The 22,656-nt window shown below is 43.8% G+C and overlaps 1 protein-coding gene across 1 annotated transcript in view; it reads right to left on the bottom strand.

Annotated features, from left to right (window-relative positions):
* LOC122546823 (ankyrin repeat and fibronectin type-III domain-containing protein 1-like) overlaps positions 1-22,656 on the bottom strand; it is a 513,035-nt gene that overhangs the window by 355,468 nt on the left and 134,911 nt on the right. Inside the window, exon 6 of the mRNA XM_088000787.1 lies at positions 5,966-6,006. Coding sequence (XP_087856913.1) covers positions 5,966-6,006 — 41 coding nt within the window. The remainder of the gene's footprint in view (positions 1-5,965; positions 6,007-22,656) is intronic.

Genomic DNA, 22,656 nt, shown 5'->3' with positions numbered 1-22,656 from the left:
AATGCAAATAAGAAACAATCCAACCATCACCCCCAACATTCAATGGTGTTACCATTACTGAATCCCTTATTATCAACATCCTGCAGCTGATCACCGAGCAGGACCTGAACTGGTCTTACCACATAAACACAGCGGCTACAAGAGCAGGTCAGAGGCTGGGAATCGTGTGGTGAGTAACTCACCTCCTGACTCCCCAAAGCCTGTCACCATCTACAATGCATAGGTCAGGAGTGTGATGGAATACTCCCCACTTGCCTGGATGGGGGCAGCTCCAACAACACTTAAGAAACTCAACACCATCCAGGACAAAGCAGCCTACTGGATTGACATCAATCCACAAACATCCACTCCCCCCACCACTGGTGTTCAGTAGCAGCAGTGTGTACTATCTACAAGATGAAGAAATTCATCAAAAATCCTTAGACAGCTCCTTCCAAATCCACAGCCACTTCCATCTAGAAGGACAAGGACAGCAGCTATATGGGAACATCACCACCTTCAAGTTCCCCTCCATTCCACTCCCCATCATGACTTGGAAATATATCACCATTCCTTCACTGTCACTGGGTCAAAATCCTCGAACACCCTCCCTAATGCAGCGGTTCAAGAAGGCAGCTCACCCCCACCTTCTTAAGGGGCAACTAGGGACAGGCAATAAATGCTGGGCCCAGCCAGCGACACCACATCCTGTGAATGAACTTTTCCAACACCAGAGGAAAATTGCTAGGGAACCTAATGTGGCTAAAGACCGACAAGGTCCCTGGAGCATTCGGGCATTTGGATATTAAAGGAAGCACCCACAGTTATTGGGTAATAATCTTCAGGAAATCATTCAGGTAATCCCTGAGGATTGGAAAACTGTAATGTAACGCCTTCATTAAAAAAAAGGCAAGGTGACAACAAACCAGATTCTGGATCAGTGGTGCTGGAAGAGCACGGCAGGTCAGGCAGCATCCGAGAAGCAGTAAAATCGACATTTCAGGCAAAAGCCCTTCATCAGGAATAAAGGCAGAGAGTCTGAAGGGTGGAGAGATAAGCTAGAGGAGGGTGGGGGTGGGGAGAGAGTAGCATAGAGTACAATAGGTGAGTGGGGGAGGGGAATCCTCTTGCAAGGATGCCTGCCTTGAAGAAGTTTTCCTCCTCTCTCTACAAGAATCTCAGGGAGTCTCTCTCCCACTGCAACTCCCAGGTCATTTCCTCTGCCCTGAAGCTCTTCAACCATGTCCTGCCTCATTTCCCCTTCCCCCACCTCACCCTAGTTCCAAACTTCCAGCTCAGCACTGTCCCCATGACTTGTCCAGACTTGTCCTACCTGCCTATCTTCTTTTCCACCTATCCACTCCACCCTTTCCCCGCCCCCGAGTTATCACCTTCATCCCCTCCCGCACTCACCCATTGTACTCTATGCTACTTTCTCCCCACCCCCACCCTCCTCTCACTTATCTCTCCACCCTTCAGGCTCTCTGCCTTTATTCCTGATGAAGGGCTTTTGCCCGAAACGTCGATTTTGCTGCTCGTCGGATGCTGCCTGAACTGCTGTGCTCTTCCAGCACCACTGATCCAGATACAGGCTAAGTAGCTTAACTTCAGTTAGCGTGAAAATGCTGGAGTCTATTCTAAAGGATCTGATAGCAGGACATTCAGAAATATATCACAGGATCCAGCACAGTCAGTACGGCTTCATGAAGGGGAGACCATAGCTGACAAATTGACTAGAATTCTTTGAGGATATTATAGCAAGATCGAGAAAGGGAAGCAATGGAGGTGATAGATTTGGATTTTCAGAAGGCGTTTGGTAAGGTACCATACATTAGGCGATTTAATAATGTAAGAGCCAATGGTGTTGGAGGTAGTGTGTTAACACAGAGAGAGGGTTGGCTAACTAATAGAAGACAGAACAGGGTTAAAACCAGGTTGGGAGGTGGGGAGAAGTATTTTCAGATTTTTAGGATGGCAACATGTTACTAGTGGAATGCCACAGCGATCAGTGCTGGGGCCACAATTATTGACAATATATATTTATGATTTGGATAGGAAAGCAAATGTACTGGGAATGACACAAAAATAAGTGGGAAGGCAAATGGTGATGATGATCCGTCTGCAACAGGAACAAGACCGGTAAAGTGAGTGTAAAACTAGTCAAGGGGCAGTAGTCAGACCACAATGGCATTGTGTCAACGGATGTGTTCCCCTTGTGCAGGGAAAGATATGCTGACATTGGAGGCTGTGAAGAGAAGATTCTCTCAGCTGACCTCAGATATGGACAGAGAGGCTGAGGAGGTTGGGCTTCTATTTACTGACCTTTAGAAGATAGAGGACCAAACTTACTGAAACATACACGTTTCTGACTGGGCTTGACAGGGTAAATGTGGAGAGATCATTTCCCCTGAACCATCACCAACATAGTTACAGTTTCCTTAAGTAAGGACACCAAAACTGCACACAGGATTTGAGATGTGGTAGCACCAGGCCCTGTAGAACTGAAGCACCGCTTCCTTCGACCTGTTCAATTCATCTCCTAATAAATGATAGGCTCTAACTACAGCTGGAAAACTGAACAGATTAGCCCATTGACCTAAGGCATGATATTACTGGCATTGGAGACCATCCAGAGAAGGTTCACTAAGCTGATACCAGGTACGGAGGGACTGTCTCATGAGGAGAGGTTCAGTAGATTGGGCCTAACTTATTGGAATGTAGAAGAATGAGAGGCAATCTATTGAATGATAATCATAAAAAATTGTTAGAGGGGAACTTAACAGAGTAGATGCAGAGAGGTTTCACCTTGTGGGAGAGTCTCGGGACAGAGGCCATCATCTCAGAATGACACATTTAAGGCAGAGATGATGAGGAATTTCTTCTGTCAAAGGGTAGTGAATCTATGGAATGTTTTACCCCAGAGGGCTGTTCAGGCTTGGTCTTTAAGTACATTCAAGATTGACATGGACTGATGTTAATAATTTGGGAATCCAGGGTTGTGGTAAGTGGGCGGAAAGGTGGAGTTGAGGATTATCAGATCAGCCACCAGCTCTTTGGATAGTGGAGCATACCCGATGGACCGAATGGCCTACTTCTACTCCTAGGGCTGACGTTCTCATGGAATGGGAAGCAAAAAGAAAAAGAACTGGAAAGTTAAATGAAAATAAAAATATTTGAATTGTCAAGGGAGGAGGAAGTACAAGCAAAGGAAGTTGAATTTTAAAAAAAACCTAAACTTCAGAGAGAGATCTCAGACAAAACGATTAGATCAAAGGTAAGTGTAAAGCAAGAAAGAAGAAATAGCAGTTGAGAGGATGACTCTGAGTTCACTGTGGAATTTGACCCAACTGGAAATCTACATTGCATGTCTAAGGATGGAAATATACCCCACCTTCATCAAAAAGTAGTTGTGAAGTTGAAGATGTTTGGACCTTAATGATACAGGATGGCCTGAAGGTCCAGTTTGTCAGCAAAGTATAATCTGCAGAGTATGAAACTATCAGAAAACAATATGCTTATAAGCCTCCTTCTGATGCAAATCAATTATAATTTAGTTCCCTCAGACTCCTGTTTCCCCATAGGTGAGGCGAAAGTGGGTACTGCAGATGCTGGAGATCAGAGTCGAGAATGTGTTGCTGGGAAAGCACAGCAGGTCAGGCAGCATTCGAGGAACAGGAGAATCAATGTTTCAGAAGGGCTATTGCCTGAAACATCGATTTCCCTGCTCTTTGGGTGCTGCCTGAGCTCCTGTTTCCCCAGGCCTATCACACCTATTTTGATCAGAAACGTTAGGTCTTGTGAAAGAAATATGACAATGCCCTGAGGACCCAAACATTAACACTGATTTCTCTCCACAGATGTTAACAGACCTGCTGAGCTTTTCCAGCAATTTCTGTTTTTGTTTGTGATAACAACGTCTGGGTTGTGCAAGTTATGAATTCACAGTTCTCCCAAAAATACCTCTCTGGCAGAGACCCTCAGCATGCTTCATCTGAGCATTTCTCATCATTGTCCTACTCAGCTGGGAGGTTATTTGACTTGACACCAAGCCTGAGTTGATGAGGTGGTTTACCCCGGCTTTGTTACCATTCTAGTGCTTTCAGTACGTTGCTATCCCCAAATGTAAATAAGTTGGAGATCTCACATTCACATTTTGCTATAATAACTGGAAAATCCAAAACAGCCCTTACTTTGACTTCTCTGGTAAGTCTTGACCTTGTCCCATAGTGTGCCCCAAATAAATCACATGTGCTCTGGCCAGATCAGCCAAATTAGCTGTTAGTAACTAATCAAACAGCTCAGTCAACTGGTGTAAATGTTCCTATCAGGTTTGACTGAACACAACCAAGTCATTGATGTCAAAAATACAGTTACATAGTTGTTCACTGGTTAACCATTGGAATGTTGATGAAGTATTTGTCATTCCAAATGGAATGGAATCTATTTCTTTCTACCTGGAGAAACCTACCTGGCGAAAGAAATAGAGCAACATCTTGAGTTTCAAATTCTTCAATTTCTATTAATAAATTGATTTTTCAATTGATAAAGCCCAGGGAACCTTTTTTAAAATGGTTTCCCAGAAACAGGTAACAACACTGACACCTTGCCCCCATCAACAACTTCTGGAACTGTGGGCCTTTCTAACTTTCCTAACACTTTTCACTTGGTTTCAGCTATTCTTCTCCAAAGTAGCTCCAATTACAATCATCTACCTGAAAATAACAGTCAGTTTCCGACTGTCATCTTTAGGCACCAATCCTGTGCTGTCATTGTGAATTTAGAGCCATACCAGTCAGTGAGACTGTAACCGAGGCACTTTCTGCTGTGGATAGAGTTTATTAACTACTCAGTCTTTCAGCTCTTTCCATCCCTTAATGTTACAGGCGCTTCATCTATTTATTTATTTTTATTTTTTATTTAACCTGTTTTTCTAGTCAGCCTGTTCAGAGATGTTATTGCACACCTCTAGATCAGGTGGACTTGAGCCCAGGTCTCCCAGTTTAGGGGTAGGGACACTATCTTGCATCACGGTATGTGTATGTGTTCAATTAACTGATGCAACCTGTTACTTTTTAACCTTAACTAACAACATTAACAAATGGAACAATGTGATTGACCAGAAATTACCAGTCCATTCAGCACCTTGAATGCTTTCACTGCCCACTGCTGACAGAGAGTGGCAGCAGAGTCTCCAACACACACTGCAGCAATTCACAGGATTCCATCAAGGCCCCATTCCAAACCTTCAACCTCAAAAGGACACTGTTCCTTCAGGGATTAGTTTTGTAACTGTGCATGGTCTTTGTTATGGTTTTGGTTAATGGATACCGAGAGCATTTGCTCTCAGGTGGACCCTCAGTGGGTTGGAAACCTTCCAATGCATTTGTTTCCAACCCAAAATGATGGCCTCTCGTCTGTCCAATTAAAATCCATCTGTGAACATGGATCTGCAGCTTCAGATCCTCTACTCAACTGAATGAACATGGTGAAAGCTGAGACCCAGAATAAATCACTGGGAACATCTTTCTTCATATTTCAAAAATTAGGTCCATATTCTTTGTTCACACTCTCTCCCTCCCAATATTTTCAAACCCTGTCCAAGGATTATTTACAATTGCCACACACTTGGATCAGTTAACAATGACCTTCTATGCAGAACCTGATCTAACAGATCAGCCACAATGTCATTTAATAATGAGGTGGACTCACTGGGTGAAATGGCCTGCTTCTGTTCCTATGTCTGTGAGTTACAGTATTCTGTCACATTCTGGCAGTCTCTATTGACAGCATCTAAAGACAACTCTTTGTCAATCCTTTTTGCAACATCCTTAAAACATTCTCCAGGATGACACAGTGAGGGTGTGGGTATTCATGGTGTAAATGACTCCAGTAGGTAGAGAGGAACACAAGGGAAAATTCAGAATGAGTCCTCTCCCCATTAAGACATTTATGCATTAAACCTTTTGAAAAGATTTCATATACTCACGCCTTTCGCAAAGAATCTGTTCTGTCTTTACATCCAAGACTCTGTTAAAGAAAACAAAATGGATGTCAGAAATATAAAACTTACAGACAAGAAAATCTCATCCTCCCACAGGAACAAGAGACAGCCATACAGTAATATTTTAATTCACTCATGGGATGTGAGCATTCCTGACAGAGGCAGCATTATTTAGTTGTTCCCAGTTAGAATATAGTACATAGAACAATACAGCACAGAACAGGCCCTTCGGCCCACGATGTTGTGCCGAACATCTGTCCTAGTTTAAGCACCCATCAATGTACCTATCCAATTGCCGCTTAAAGGTCACCAATGATTCTGACTCTGCCAATCCCACAGGCAGCGCATTCCATGCCCCCACCACTCTCTGGGTAAAGAACCTACCCCTGACATCCCCCCTATACCTTCCACCCTTCACCTTAAATTTATATCCCCTTGTAACACTCTGTTGTACCCGGGGAAAGTCTCTGACTGTCTACTTTATCTATTCCCCTGATCATCTTATAAGCCTCTATCAAGTCACCCCTCATCCTTCTCCGTTCCAATGAGAAAAGGCCTAGCACTCTCAACCTATCCTCGTACAACCTATTCTCCATTCCAGGCAACATCCTGGTAAATCTCCTCTGCACCCTCTCCAAAGCTTCCACATCTTTCCTAAAGTGAGGCGACCAGAACTGCACACCGTACTCCAAATGTGGCCTTACCAAGTCCTGTACAGCTGCAACATCACCTCACGACTCTTGAATTCAATCCCTCTGCTAATGAACGCTAATACACCATAGGCCTTCTTACAAGCTCTATCCACCTGAGTGGCAACTTTCAAAGATCTATGAACATAGACCCCAAGATCCCTCTGCTCCTCCACCTTACTAAGAACCCTACCGTTAACCCTGTATTCTTATTTGTCCTTCCAAAATGGACAACCTCACACTTGACAGGGTTGAACTCCATCTGCCACTCCTCAGCCCAGCTCTGCATCATATCTAAGTCCCTTTGCAGCCGACAACAGCCCTCCTCACTATCCACAACTCCACCAATCTTCGTATCATCTGCAAATTTACTGACCCACCCTTCGAATCCCTCTTCCAAGTCATTAATAAAAATTACAAACAGCAGAGGACCCAGAACTGATCCCTGCGGAACTCCACTTGTAACTGGGCTCCAGGCTGAATATTTACCATCTACCACCACTCTCTGACTTCGACTGGTTAGCCAGTTTTCTATCCAACTGGCCAAATTTCCCACTATCCCATGCCTCCTGACTTTCCGCATAAGCCTACCATGGGGAACCTTATCAACTGCCTTACTAAAATCCATGTATACTACATCCACTGTTCTACCCTCATCCACGTGCTTGGTCACCTCTTCAAAGAATTCAATAAGACTTGTAAGGCAAGACCTACCCCTCACAAATCCATGCTGGCTGTCCCTAATCAAGCAGTGTCTTTCCAGATACTCATAAATCCTATCCCTCAGTACCCTTTCCATTACTTTGCCTACCACCGAAGTAAGACTAACTGGCCTGTAATTCCCGGGGTTATCCCTATTCCCTTTTTTGAACAGGGGCACAACATTCGCCACTCTCCAGTCCCCTGGTACCACCCCCATTGACAGTGAAGATGAAAAGATCATTGCCAACGGCTCTGCAATTTCCTCTCTTGCTTCCCACATAATCCTAGGATATATCCCGTCAGGCCCGGGGGACTTGTCTATCCTCAAGTTTTTCAAAATGCCCAACACATCTTCCCTCCTAACAAGTAACTTCTCTAGCTTACCAGTCCGTTTCATACTCTCCTCTTCAACAATACGGTCCCTCTCATTTGTAAATGCTGAAGAAAAGTACTCATTCAAGACCTCTCCTATCTCTTCCGACTCAATACACAGTCTCCCACTACTGTCCTTGATCGGACCTACCCTCGTTCTCGTCATTCTCATGTTTCTCACATACGCATAAAAGGCCTTGGGGTTATCCTTGATCCTACCCGCCAAAGATTTTTCATGCCCTCTCTTAGCTCTCCTAATCCCTTTCTTCAGCTCCCTCCTGGCTATCCTGTATCCCTCCAACCTCTGTCTGAACCTTGTTTCTTCAACCTTATGTAAGCCTCCTTCTTCCTCCTCACAAGACATTCAACCTCCCTCGTCAACCAAGGTTCCCTCACACGACCATCTCTTTCCTGCCTGACAGGTACATACATATCAAGGACACGTCGTATCTGTTCCTTGAAAAAGTTCCACATTTCAATGACATCCTTTCCTGACAGCCTTGCTCCCAATTTATGCTCCTAAGATCCTGTCTTGCAGCATTGTATTTACTCTTCCCCCAATTGTAAAATCTACCCTGTTGCACGCACCTATCTCTCTCCATAACCAAGGTGAAAGTCACAGAATTGTGGTCACCATCACCAAAATGCTCACCCACTAACAAGCCCATCACGAGTCCTGGTTCGTTACCAAGTACCAAATCCAATATGGCCTCCCCTCAGGTCGGACAATCTACATACTGAGTTAGAAAAGCTTCCTGGACACACTGCACAAACACTGCCCCATCCAATCTACTTGATCTAAAGAGCTTCCAATCAATATTTGGGAAGTTGAAATCACCCATGACTACTACCTTGTGGCTTCTGCACCTTTCCAAAATCTGTTTCCCAATCTGTTTCTCCACATCTCTGCTGCTATTGGGGGGCCTATAGTAAACACCCAACAAGGTGACTGCTCCTTTCCTATTTCTGACTTCAGCCCATACTACCTCCAAAGACAGATCCCCCTCGAACTGCCTTTCTGCAGCCGTTATACCATTTCTAATTAGCAACGCCACCCCCCCTCCTTTTTTACCACCCTCCCTAATCTTACTGAAACATCTGTAACCAGGAACCTCCAACAACCATTCCTGTCCCTCTTCTATCCACATTCCGTTGATAAAGCATGGCGCTGGGAAAAGCACAGCAGGTCAGGCAGCATCTGAGAAGCAAGAGAGGAGACGTTTTGGGCTTGACCTTTTATCAGGACTGTTGCCAATTGCCCCTTGACAAAGTGCTGAGCTGCCTTCTTGAACCGCTGCAGTCCATGTGCTGTAGGTTGACCCACAATGTCCTTAGGGAGGGAATTCCAGGATTTTGACCAAGTGACACTGAAGCAATGGTGATATATTTCAAAGTCAGGGAGGTGAGTGGCTTGGAGGGGAACTTGCAGATGATGGTGTTCCCATGTATCTTCCTTGTTCTTCTAGCTGGAAGTGGTTGTGTGTTTGGAAGGTTCTCTCTAAGGATTTTTGGTAAATTTCTTCATGCCAGTTTGTAAGTGGTACACACTGCTGCGACTGAGCATCGGTGGTGGAGGGAGTGGATATTTGTTGATATGATGCCAATCAAGCGGCTGCTTTGCCCTGGATGGTGTTGAGCTTCTTGAGTGTTGTTGGGGCTGCCCCCATCCAGACAACAGGGGAGTATTCCATCACACTCCTGACTTGTGCCATGTCGATGGTGGACAGACTTTGGAGGGTCAGGAGGTGAGTTACTCGCTGCAGGATTCCTAGTCTCTGACCTGGTCTTGGCCCTATATGCCTGGGCCCCTCTGTACGTTGATGCTACTTAGGGTTCTGTCATTTACTGTACACTTCCCTCTTGCATTAGATCTTCCAAAATGCATCACCTCACATTTCTCCAGATTAAACTCCATTTTAAACTTTATAAATCTGCCATTTCTCCACCCAAGTCTCCAGCCTATCTATATCCAGCTGTATCCTCTGGCAATCACCCTCACCATCTGCAGCTTCCCCAGTCTTTGTGTTGCCTGCAAACTGACTAACCTATTCCCCTCCAAATTATTTATATATATATTACATGCAACAGGGGACCCAGCACTGATCGCTGTGGAATATCATTGGTCACAGATCTCTATTAAATAAAAACCATCCACCACTACTCTCTGTTTTCTATTACTAAGCTAGTTGTGTATCCATCTTACTGCTCATCTTGGATCCTATCATACTTCCCCTTCTGTATCAGTCTGCCGTGGAGAACCTTGTCAATGGCCTTGCTCAAGTCCAGATGGACACCATCTATCACCCTGCCCTTAGCAATCATCTTTGTCACTTGCTCAGTTTGTGAGACATGACCTTCCCTGCACAAAGCCATGCTGCTATTGCTAATAAGTCCATATTTTTCATATGTCAGTAACTCCTATCCCTAAGAATCTTCTCCAAAAATTCCCCTACCATTGATGTAAGGCTCACTTGCTGGTAATTTCTCAGATTATCCTTGTTGCCCTTCTTAAACAAAGGAAAGCATTGGTTATTCTCCAGTCTCCTGGGACCTCTTCTGTTACTAAAGAGGATTTTGTACAAGGCCCCAGTGATTCCCTCCCCTGCCTCCCTCAGCATTCTGGGATAGATTCCATCAGGTCCTAGGGACATGTCGACCTTAATCCCTTTCAAAACACTCAACACCTCCTCCTTTTTCATATTGACATGCCTTACAAAATTACCCTCTCGAAACACCACAGTCACGCACAAACACTCATAGTCACACATACATTCATACACAAGCACACACATGTGCGCGCGTGCACACACACACACATACTAACATACACATACTCACATATACACATGTACATACACGCTAAACACAAAATTAGCATGTTACGCTTCAGTAATACAAGGCACTGGAGAGATCAAATCTGGAGTGCTGTGTACAGTATTGATCAGCTTACTTCAGAAAGATGTAATTGTGTTGGAAATAGTTCAGAGAAACTTTATATAACTGGAATGGGCAGGTTGTCTTATGAGGAAACGTTGGGCAGGCTAAGCTTTTGTCTATTGGAGTTTAGAAAAATAACAGATGAATTCTTGTGAGAGGTCCTGATAGAATGGACGTGAAAAGTTTGCTTCCTCTTGTACGAGAGCCTTGAACAAGGGTCAGAGTTTAGAAATAACCAGTGAACAATTTAGCAAAGGGACGAGGGTGGCTTGTCTTTGGAACTCCTTTCTTCAAAAGGTAACATAATCAGTCTTTGAATAGTATTATGAAGGTGTAGAGATGTACTGTGCCTTTAAGAGAGTTGAACAGCCAGCAAGGACTGACAAAGCACAGAGAGTCCTGAACAAGATAACAATGTAACACTTGGTTGAAACAAACAGCAGCAGCTGGGTTGCCATGAAACAGAAACAAAATCAAAAACAAATTCAAATTCAGCCAAACAGTTTAAATTCTGCCCCAAGATACCAAAATCCAATCAAATTTGAATTTAGTGTTTTGATAATATTAAAACCAATGAAATGATCTGAATGTTCTGGGGTATAAAACTGGACATTTTGAACAGTTAGGAGGAGAACTACCAAAGACCAACAAATGTAGACCACTAGCTGAAGTGCTCTCTGAAAGGGACCTGACTATAGCCTGATGAAGGAGCGACGCTCCGAAAGCTAGTGCTTCCAATTAAACCTGTTGGACTATAACCTGGTGTTGTGTGATTTTTAACTGTGTCTGTGGGGAGTTTGTGCAGCAGAACATTGAGGCTGACCTAGAGAGAATCTACAGAGGAAAATCTACAAAGGAGGAGCGGTAAAGCTGATTGGTTTTGAAACGTGATTATTTTTGTTTTGTAAATCTTAATTGGGATTTTTTATCAGACTAGTGTTGTAGAGTGGGAGGTAAAAAGTAGGTTTAAGAGAAAGGAATTGTAAATAGTTGTTGGTTTTAATATTCTCTGTTGGACGTAAAGAATAAAGTTGTTAATTTTGACTTTAAATAGCGACCTCTAGGATGGTTGTTTGCCTTTCCAATTTTAGCAGATTACAGCATGGGGTGAATTGTTTCTGTGTTGCTGCTTTAAATTAACAGAGACATTTACCCCATGTCATAACAATAGTTTTAAGACGGGTCGATAGATTATTGACAGGCATGACGCTGAAAAGCCTTCCGAATGTATGTAGGAATGTGGAGGCATTAGGTCGGCCAAGATCTTCATCAATGACAACACATGCTCAAAGGACCGAGTGGCCTATTCCTGCTCCGGATTTATCTGATCATATTGATAAAAGGTAGAACACAGAACAACATCCAAAGGCAGTTAAAAAACTCAACAAAGTCAAAATATAAGGAACAGTAACCAAAAGCTTGTGTGAAAAGAGTCAGATTTTAAGAAGGACTCTGAAGAAGTGATGGACAATTTCAGAGAGCATTCCAGAGTGTGTTGCATATTCAGCTGAAAACACAGTCAAGATACCTGAAGAACCTGAACCAGTTGTTGAAACAAGGAAGATCTGAGAAAAAGGGAAGATGCTGCTGGACATGCTAATTATTTCCAGTATTTTCTGTTTCCACGTCTGGGTGAAATTGTATTCTAAGGCTGTGGTCAGTTCACAGATAGCCTCTAGATTACATAATTCAAATTTCCAGTCTCCTCAGTCAAAGTGCCTCCTGACAGCTATCAAGTCTTTTTCTTAGACAGACTCCTTAAATTAGTTAAACATAGATCATTTTCTTGAATTTGACTCAACAAGATGACCTCTCATTCTTAACTCTGGGGAGCACTGGTCCCATTCTATTCCATTTCTCCGCATCTCATCCCAGGATGCAGTGGAGTAAATATTTGTGCAGCCTTCTATGTCAAGTAATTCAAATACATCTACACATCAGAATTATAGTTTGGGCTGATAAATGGGAAGTGCTGTATATGTTCAGTAACTGTAAAATAGGTCACTGCTGTCGTGCAAATATTATTTTTGGACTTTTTTTTAAACTCATTTGCAAGGCATGGGTGTTATTGGATAAGCTAAGATTCATTACCCATCCCTAATTGCCCTCAAGAAAGTGATATTGAACTGCCTTTCTGAATTGCTGATGTAGGCACACACATTGTGTTGTTAAAGGACGAGTTCCTAGATTTTAATTCTGTTACAGTGAAGGAACAGCAATATATTTTCAAGTTAGGATGGTGCATGGCATGGAGGGCATATGATGGTGCTCCCACAGAAATGCTGCCATTATCTGAATGATAAAATCATGGGTTTGGAAGGTATTGTCCAGGGAGCCTTGGCAAATTATTGCAGAGCATCTTGGAGATGGTACGCACTGCTGCAAGGTGATAGAATTGGCGTGCCAATCAAAAGACTGCTTTGTCCTGGACAGTGCTCAGCTTCCTGAGTGTTTTTGGAGTTGCAAAACTCTGAAAAGTTCTCATTGAGTTGATACTGAAACTATTTGCAGGGGCAGGAGGTGAATAATGTCAGGACTGAGTTGGGGGGCTACGTTGGAACACGGTGTAGGTTGGAGTCTAAAGGAGAACTGGAGGCAAATTCATTCAGAACTTGAAAAGAGTATTGAAGCAATAATTGAAACAGCGAATATTGCAGGGCAGTGGGGAACCAGCAGGGCAGTAGGGAACCAGCAGGGCAGTAGGGAACCAGCAGGGCAAGTGAGGAACCAGCAGGGCAGTAGGGAACCAGCAGGGCAAGTGGGGAACCAGCAGGGCAGTAGGGAACCAGCAGGGCAATGGGGAACCAGCAGGGCAAGTGGGGAACCAGCAAGGCAGTGAGGAACCAGCAGGGCAGTAGGGAACCAGCAGGGCAGTGGGGAACCAGCAGGGCAGTGGGGAACCAGCAGGGCAAGTGGGATGTGTTGATGAGATCTCTTAAAGGGCAATCACAGGCATAATGGGCCAAATAGTCTCCTGCTGTGTTTAACCATTTCCTATAGCATTCCAATAGTATGTGCCTGACAGGAAAATAAACATTCCTTCCCCTCACAACCCTTTCGCCATACCCAGGCCCACAGGACTGTGAATAACCTCATTGGTGCAATGATTAGATACAAGTCATGGTGTAACTGGGCTGGAGGGCAGGGAAAACTGCACAATCCTCCTCAGTTAAAATTCTGATGAGAGGCAATTCCTTATTGAACTGAGCCTCATTTTAAGAGCCAGTACAGGCAGGATAGGCTGAATGGTCTCCTTCCTGATGAAGGGCATTTGCCCAAAACGTCGATTTTCCTGTTCCTCGGATGCTGCCTGTGCTGCTGTGCTTTTCCAGCACCACATTCCCGATTCTAATCTCCAGCTTTTTCAGTCCTCACTTTCGCCTGAATGGTCTCCTTCTACAGCAGAACAATACAGTGATTCTGTGATCTTAATGAAAGAGGAAGGTTACTAGAGATCAGAAGGGAGAGCTGATCTTACCAGCGGGAGGTAGAGAAAGAGGATATGTGCAATGACATTTCTGTAGTAATCACTCACATATCTTCAATTGTTTAAAATAGTACACATAAGTGAATGTCACTGAAACATACAAATAGTGGGCAGCACGGTGGCACAGTGGTTAGCACTGCTGCCTCACAGCGCCTGAGACCCGGGTTCAGTTCCCACCTCAGGTGACTGACTGTGTGGAGTTTGCACGTTCTCCCCGTGTCTGCGTGGGTTTCCTCCGGGTGCTCCGGTTTCCTCCCACAGTCCAAAGATGTGCAGGGTCAGGTGAATTGGCCATGCTAAATTGCCCCTAGTGTTAGGTAAGGGGCAAATGTAGGGGTATGGGTGGGTTGCGCTTCGGCGGGTCGGTGTGGACTTGTTGGGCTGAAGGGCCTGTTTCCACACTGTAATGTAATCTAATCTAAAAATCCAAAAAATAATCAGACAGGTTTCATGGTCAACTGTGTGAGAAACAGCAAAGTCCAAAAGCCTCAATCTTAAATTGTAACAATTAAAGAAATGCTCTGTCTCTGAAAAACTCCCATCCAAGGACAGAGTAAAACCACTATATAACATTTATCTTCAACTTCATATCAATTAGATTCCAGTCTGTAACTCTCTCCTGTGTACCTGTTATACTGTATATAAACCTCCCGAAACCCCTCGATTAGATTCCAGTCTGTAACTCCCTCCCGGGTATCTGTTATTCTGTATATAAACTACCCTGAGCCCCTCAATTAGATTCCAGTCTGTAACTCCCTCCAGGGTATCTGTTATTCTATATATAAACCACCACGAACCCCTCGATTAGGTTCCAGTCTGTAACTCCCTCCCGGAAATCTGTTATTCTGTATATATACCACCCCGAAACCCCGGATTAGATTCCAGTCTGTTACTCCCTCCCGGGTAACTGTTATTCTGTATATAAACAACACCGAACCCCTCGATTAGATTCCAGTCTGTAACTCCCTCCCGGGTATCTGTTATTGTGTATATAAACCAGCACGAACTCCTTAATTAGATTCTAGCCTGTAATTCCCTCCCAGGTATCTGTTCTTCTGTATATAAACTATCCTGAACCCCTCGATTAGATTCCTGTCTGTAACTCCCTCCCGGGGTATCTGTTATTCTGTACATAAACCTCCCCGAACCCTTCGATTAGATTCCAGTCTGTAACTCCCTCCCTGGTATCTGTTATTCTGTATATAAACTACCCTGAACCTATTGATTAGATTCCAGTCTGTAACTCACTCCCAGGGATTTGTTATTCTGTATGTAAACTACCCTGAACCCCTTGATTAAATTCCAGTCTGTAACTCACTCTCAGGTATCTGTTATTCTGTATGTAAACCACCCCGAACCCCTCGATTAGATTCTAGTCTGTAACTCCCTCCCGGGTATATGTTATTCTGTACACAAGCCACTCCAAACCCCTCAATTAGATTCCAGTCTCAGCTCACTCCCGGGTATCTGGTATTCTGTATATAAAACACCCCGAACCCCTCGATTAGATTCCAGTCTGTAACATCCTCCCGGGTGTCTGCTATTCTGTATATAAACCACCCCAAACCCCGCGATTAGATTCCAGTCTGTAAACTGCCTACTATTCTCCAAGATACAGTCAAATCATATTTACCTAACTTAAACCAAATTAGCAGAGACTCAAATTAAATGGAATAACACTAAGTTAAATTACAATCCACAAAAACTAAATTACACTACATTGTACTCTATTACATTACTCCACTTGCTACGCCTCCATCAAGGCTCCTATCCATGGGAGCAAAGTATCCCCCACCCTCCCGCAGGGACCCCAGACCACCACATACAGCCCTCATGGCTATATAAAGGCCCTAATCAATACTGCCAACAGATCCATGTCTATACGATTTTGAAAGGAGTGCCATGTTTTATAGAATCGCTCCGCTCCGTGGTGTATCATACTTGTCAGGTAATCATGATTGACGTGCTCCATCACAAGTCTGCGCCACTCTGCAAGACCTGGAGGCTTTTCTGATATCCAGTTCATTAGGATGTTCTTCCTGGCACCGGACGTCAGGATATTCAACAACCTCTTCCCCTGCTCATCCAGAGAGGGAAGATTCTATAGTCCCAAGAGGGGAGACACCAGATCCCCTCGAACTTCCACTCCCAGAATCCTCTCCAGCTCATTCACTCTGACCCCCAGTATCCTCCGATCTTGTAACAGGACCAGAAACAATGTATAAGGGCGCCAATACTGTTTTTATATTTAGGACATTTCGGGGAGGATTCTTTCTTAACCTTTGCTAACCTCTCCGGCGCCATATGGGCCCTGTGAAGGATCTTCAATTGCATTGCTTGTGTCTTATTGCATATTGAAATCTTCTTTACATTCCACCTTATATCCTCCCACATTTCCAATGAGATTTCTTCCCCTAACTCCTGATCCCAAATCTCATGGAGTGTCTCCATATCCCCCAAGGTGCTCCCTCTCTGCAGCTGGTATATGATACTAACTGAGAGAGCGCTCCCACATCGGAGCAGTCTATGTTCTATATCCGACTTGTAGGGCTGGGTCAAGAGCGTGGTTTTCTTCTGTATATAATCCTGAACTTGGAAATATCAGAAAAGGTCTCTGCTAGGGACTCTATATTTCTGTCCTAATTGGCTAAAAGACATCAAGACCTCTCCCAGACAGGAGATATAACTACCCTCCCAGTCTCTGAAGCCGTAATCCATTGACCCCGGTCTCAATCCTGGGGCTCCCACTAATGGGGTAAATGGCGAAGTCTTAAGCAAATTGCCCTCCCAACACCCACCCCCCCCCTCCCACCCCCACACAGTCATGACTTCTGATTTTGTGAAATTTATCTTGTATCCAGATAAACTATCAAATAATTTAGTTTTTTGCATTAGCCTGGGTATGGACTTTTTGGGGTTAGCTAAAAACAAAAGGACATCATCTGCACAGAGAGTAATTTTGTGTTCCTCAACTCCCATTTCCGTTGCCGTTATTTCTGGGTCCTGTCGGATAGCCTCAGCCAGTGGTTTAAGTACCAAGGTAAACAGCAACGGCGGCAGGGGTCATACCTGTCAGCTGCCCCGCCCCACACCAAAATTTCTCAATTTAGCCCCATTTGTGATAACTCCCACCTTGGGGTCTTTATATAACACTGCCACCCACCTGGTGCAGGCCCCTCCCAGACCAAAACAATTGAGAACAGCAAAGAGATATGACTGTTCCACCCAATCAAAAGCCTTTTCTGCATCCAAGGAGACCATCAAACCCAGAATCCTTCTCTGCTGACATGTTTGCACCATATTCAACACCTGCCTGATGTTGGAGGAGCTGCAGCCCTTGATAAAACCTGCCTGGTCCTCTTTTATAGTAACGGGCAGCACCTTCTCCACCTTAGATAAGATTTTAAATTCACATTCAACAATGAGATGGATCTAAATGATGCACAATTCTCGGGGTCTTTCCCATTTTTAAGATAAGGGAGATATTAGCCTCCCTAAGAGAGGGCCGAAGGCAGTCCTGGCTATATGAATGACTAGCCAACATGTGTATGAACTCCTTGTAAAATTCACTCGGGAATCCATCTGGACCGAGTGCCTTACCACCTTGAGCTGCCTTACTGCCTCCTGCACCTCCTGTACTGTCAAAGGTGCATTTAAAAGGGAGGCCTGATCTGCGTTTACACCGGGGAGGTCCAAGTTTTCAAAAAAGGATTCCATTCTCGCTTCTCCATCTCTCCGACTGGTATAACTCTGCATAGAATTCCCGGAATCTGCCGTTGATTCTTCCTCAGTTCACGAGTGCCATTTCCAGCTCTTTCCCTGACAGACACAATGGACTGTGAGGCACTTTTCTTCCGATCCAGGTACCTGGCTTATCCCATATTCAAACAGCCTTTGCTTTGCAAAGGAGATCCCTCTCTTCACCTTTCGTGTGAGCACTGAGTCCAGAGCAGCCCAGAGAGCCAGGACCCATTACAATTTGTCCACGGGTGGTCTGGGATAATATGCTGACTCGGCTGCTTTCAGCCGGGCCTCAAGCATCTGCTGCTGTTCTCCCCTCTGCCTCCTCCTCACTGTCGAGTATGAAATAATCGTACATCTTAAGAACGCTTTGGTGGTTTCCCAGTGCACTGACGGATTACTGGCCGTACCACAACTGATGTCCCAAAAAACCCTGAACTCCCTTGTGATGAACTGAACAAAGTTGTCATCCTTCAACAGGAACAGATCCATGCACCATTGCAGTTTGTCTTCTCCACTACCTTGGGATTAATATCCAACTATACTGCCGCATGGTCCGAAATATTTATGGTCTCAATCCTGCAAGCTAACACCAAGTCCAAACAAGCTGACGGAACAAAGAACATATCAATTCTTGTGTGGCACTTGTGCGGGTTGGAGCAGAAAGTGAAGTGTCTCCCATTTGGGTGGAGCCACCTCTACCCATCCACTAGCCCCAACTCCTTCCAAGTCCACACACTGTCTAGACTGCCGAGGTGTACACGACAGACCCCTTGGCATCCTGTCTACCCCAGGGTCCATGAGACAATTAAAGTCTCCTCCTATAAATGTACAGTGCACCCCAAGAGCAATTCTTTAGCGACTGCGTCAACTAAACATTTGAGAGGATGCGCCGGGAGACAGTAAATGTTCAGGATGCCATACTCTTCTCCGTGTACCAGAGCCTTGAGAATGATGAACCATCCATGCTCATCCTTGATTTGATCTAACACCTGAAATGGGAGGTTCCTTCGTACCAGTATGGTCACTCCTCTGCTTTTGGAATTGAAGGAGGAGAAGAATACCCTATCGTATGCCCCCTGCTGTAACTTCAGACATTCCCTATCGGTTAAATATGTCTCTTGCAACAGAGTGATGTCAATCCTTTCCTTCATAAGAGTTGAGATCACCTTTTTACTTTTAATGGGGGAATGGCTCCCCTTTATGTTCCAGGTGCACCACCTGAACAGATCACTAGCCATGACCACACACAACAGCCCACGGACCCCTGAGAGGAAGAAGCCCAATCAATGTGCGACGAGTGGAGAAAAACAGACTTTATCAAATCTGAAGCCTATTCCTGCAAACACTACCAAAACTACCAAAACTAACCTCTACCCCTAACTTAAACAAATAAAGACAAAAACCACAAAACACCAGTTTCTGAGCAATGGTAAATCTCAGGAATTGATAATGAGGAATATGGTCCATAAGACCATTAAAAAAAGCAACAAGAGAATACTGTTCAGCTCAACGAGCCCAGCTACACCATTCAATACAACGATGGCTGATCCAATAACCTTCACTTTCCTGCTCTTTCCCTGTAACCCCTGATTGCCTGACCGGTCAAGGATCTATCTTTCTCAGCCTGAAATATACACAAGGACTCTGCTCCCTTAGTTCACTGTGGCAAGGAGATCCAAAGACTCTCAACCCTCTGAGGGAAGAAATTCTTCCTTATTCCAAGTCTTAAATACTCTGAGACTATGCTCTCTGGCCCTCGACTCTCCCACGAGGGGAAACATTCTCTCAGTTTTTACTTTATCAGGCCCCTTAATAATTTTATATCTCTCAATTAGATCACCTCTCATTCTTTTAAACTCTAGTGAATAGTTTCCCAAGCTGTTTAGCCTTTTCTCATAAGACAATCCCTCCATCCCAGGGATCATCCTAATAACCTTCTCTGAATTACCCCCAATGAAATGATACATTTCGTTAAATAAAGGGATCAAAACTGCTTACAGTACTCCAGACGTGGTTTCACCAGCACCTTGTAGTTGCAGTAAGACTTCACTACACTTATACTCCAACCCCTTTGAAATAAGGGCCAACATTCCACTGCCCTTCCTGATTACCTGCTGCCCCTGTGTCCTAGCTTTCTGTGTTTCATATACAAGTCCCTTAAAGTCCCTTTGTGTTGCAGCTTTCTGCAGTTTCTTTCCATTTAAATAAGAGCCTGATCTTATGTTCTCACTTCCAAAATAAATAATTTCACATTTTCCTTGCATTATACACTAAATGCCAACTTTTTGCCCACCTGTTTAGCGTGTCAATATCTCTCTGTAAACTGTTTGCATCGCTCTCACAACCTGCCTCTCCACCTATTTTTCTGTCATTTGTCAATTCAGCTCCAGTGCATACACTGCCTTCCTTCAATCCCAGTACTGATCCCTGAGGAACCCACTGGTTACAGGTCACCAACCTGAAAAACAGCCCCTTATCTCCACTCATCTTTTCCTGCCCATAAGCTAATTCTCTATCCAGCTCAATGTACTACCTCCGACACCAGGGACTTTTTAAACTTGACCTTTTGTGAGGTACCTTGTCAAATGCCTTCTGGAATTACATATACAACACATCTATTGGTTCCTCTCTATTCACTCTGGTTGACACGTCCTTGAAATACTCTAATAAATTAGGCAGCCACAATTTCCCTTTCAAGAAGCTGATTCTGCTCCATGAGATTATGACTTTCGAAATGTTATTTCCTTAATAATTGAGTCTAATACTTTTTCAACAATAGATGTTAGGCTAAACAGTCAAACATTACCCACTTTTTGCCTCCCTCCCTTTTTGAATGGGGTGTCATATGAACATTCCTGATAAAGGGCTTTGGACTGAAACATCAATTCTCCTGCTGCTCGGATGCTACCTGACCTTCTGTGCTTTCCCAGGAACACACTCTCGACTCTGATCTCCAGCATCTGCAGGACTCACTTTCTCCAAGATACTAAAACCTAATCAAATTTGAATTTTATTGTTTGACAACATTGAACCAATGAGACGATCCAATGTTTGGGGTATAAAAAGCAGGCATTTTGGACAGTTAGCCAGGAAGAGGACGATCTGCCATTGTCAGACAGATTGCCTGAAATTTCTCTCTAAAATGTACCTTTTTCATATGAAACATCTGTGCAGCAGAAGACTGAAGATGACCCAGGGGGATCTACAAGCAGAGGAAGATTGACACTAGAGACGACTGTGCTGTTTTGAAACTTGAGTTGCTGTAAATTTAATAGTAGCGTTATTGGCTCAGTATATTGTTATAGAATGGGAGGTAGATAACAGACCTTTAATAGAAAGGAGGCTGAGAGTTGTAAATAGTTGTTATTTAATGTTCATTTTAGAATTAAAGGATAAAATTGATATTTTTCTTTAAACAGTGGACTTTAGGTAGTTCTCTGTCACTCATACTTTAACAGGTTACGAGGTGAGGTGAGCTTTTCTGGGGATTTGGTTTAATTAACAGAAGAGTTTACCCCCGTGTCGTAACAGTTTGGTGGCTCGGGTCCATGATTTGGACAGGTTTAGACAGACCCGTCTAAGATTTGAATAGATTTGGGATAAGGGATCCCAGCAGATTTAAACACTTGCTGATTAGTGTCCTAGATCTTTAAATAAAATGTAAAGGAGACAATTAGTTTAATTTCGGTCATTTGTGGGTGGTTAAATTATAAGTGAGAGAAATGGCTCTTAAAATTGCTAAAATTGTTCTGGGGTTTGAAGATGATTCCCAAATTTTCCAAGAAAGAAAGAAAAGACCATACTTTTAGAATTTAGAGTTGGGTTTAACCAAGGACAAAAGTAAAGCTGAAATCGTCAGGGAATTACTCAAACACTTAGGTGTGTCACAGGAACAGACACGTGCAGTAGAGGTAGAAAAATGTAAATTACAATTGAGGAAAATGGAGTTATAAGATAGATAAAGCAAGAGAAAGGGAGAGAGAGAAGAAAGGGAGAGAGAAAAGAAAGAGAAATGTAGAGAGAGTTTGAACTTCCGAAGTTGCAATTTAGTCAGTAAAGCCAAGTTAATAGGATGGAGATGAAGATAGTGAGATATACAAATATATTAAAACACTGCCACATTTTGATAAGAAAGATGTTGAAGCCTTCTTCATTTCATTTGAAAAATTGGCTGGGCAGATGGAGTGGTCAGAGGACTTGTGGGTAATGCTAGTTCAGACTAAGCTGTAGGCAGAGCTAATGAGGTATTTGCAGCGCTATCAGATGAGGGGGTCAAGAGATTATGCAGACATCAAACAGAACATTTTGAGTCCTTATGAATTGGTACCAGGAGCTTATAGACAGTGGTTCAGAAACATAAAGAAGGAACCAGGTCAGACCTTTGTTGAGTTCAATAGATGGGTACAGGCTTTAAAAATAGATAAGACCTATGAGGCTCTAAGAGAGATTATTCTGCTGAAGGAGTTTAAAAACTCACTTCCAGAGATGATAAGAATTCATGTCAATGAACAGAAAGTTCAAGAAATGAGAAGAGCAGCAGAGATAGCTTCTGGCAACTATTACATCCTGTGAGGGATAAAAATTGGGAGAAGGGGAGATCTTACACTACAAACCAAAGAGTCGAGAACACTGGGAGTTATTTACCACAGATGAGAAAAGAAGTCCAAGAGGGTGGAAAGGAGGTGAAAGGCCTCAGGTGTTTCCACTGTGGTAAAGTGAGACACGTGAGGTCACAGTGCTGGTCA

Source organism: Chiloscyllium plagiosum, unplaced genomic scaffold (genome assembly GCF_037043375.1).
Source record: "Chiloscyllium plagiosum isolate Xiang-an unplaced genomic scaffold, Cpla_swu_hap1 HiC_scaffold_25, whole genome shotgun sequence".
Taxonomy (NCBI): Eukaryota; Metazoa; Chordata; class Chondrichthyes; order Orectolobiformes; family Hemiscylliidae; genus Chiloscyllium; species Chiloscyllium plagiosum.
The sequence above is the reverse complement of the archived record's forward strand: the minus strand, read 5'-3'. Positions and strand labels throughout refer to the sequence as shown.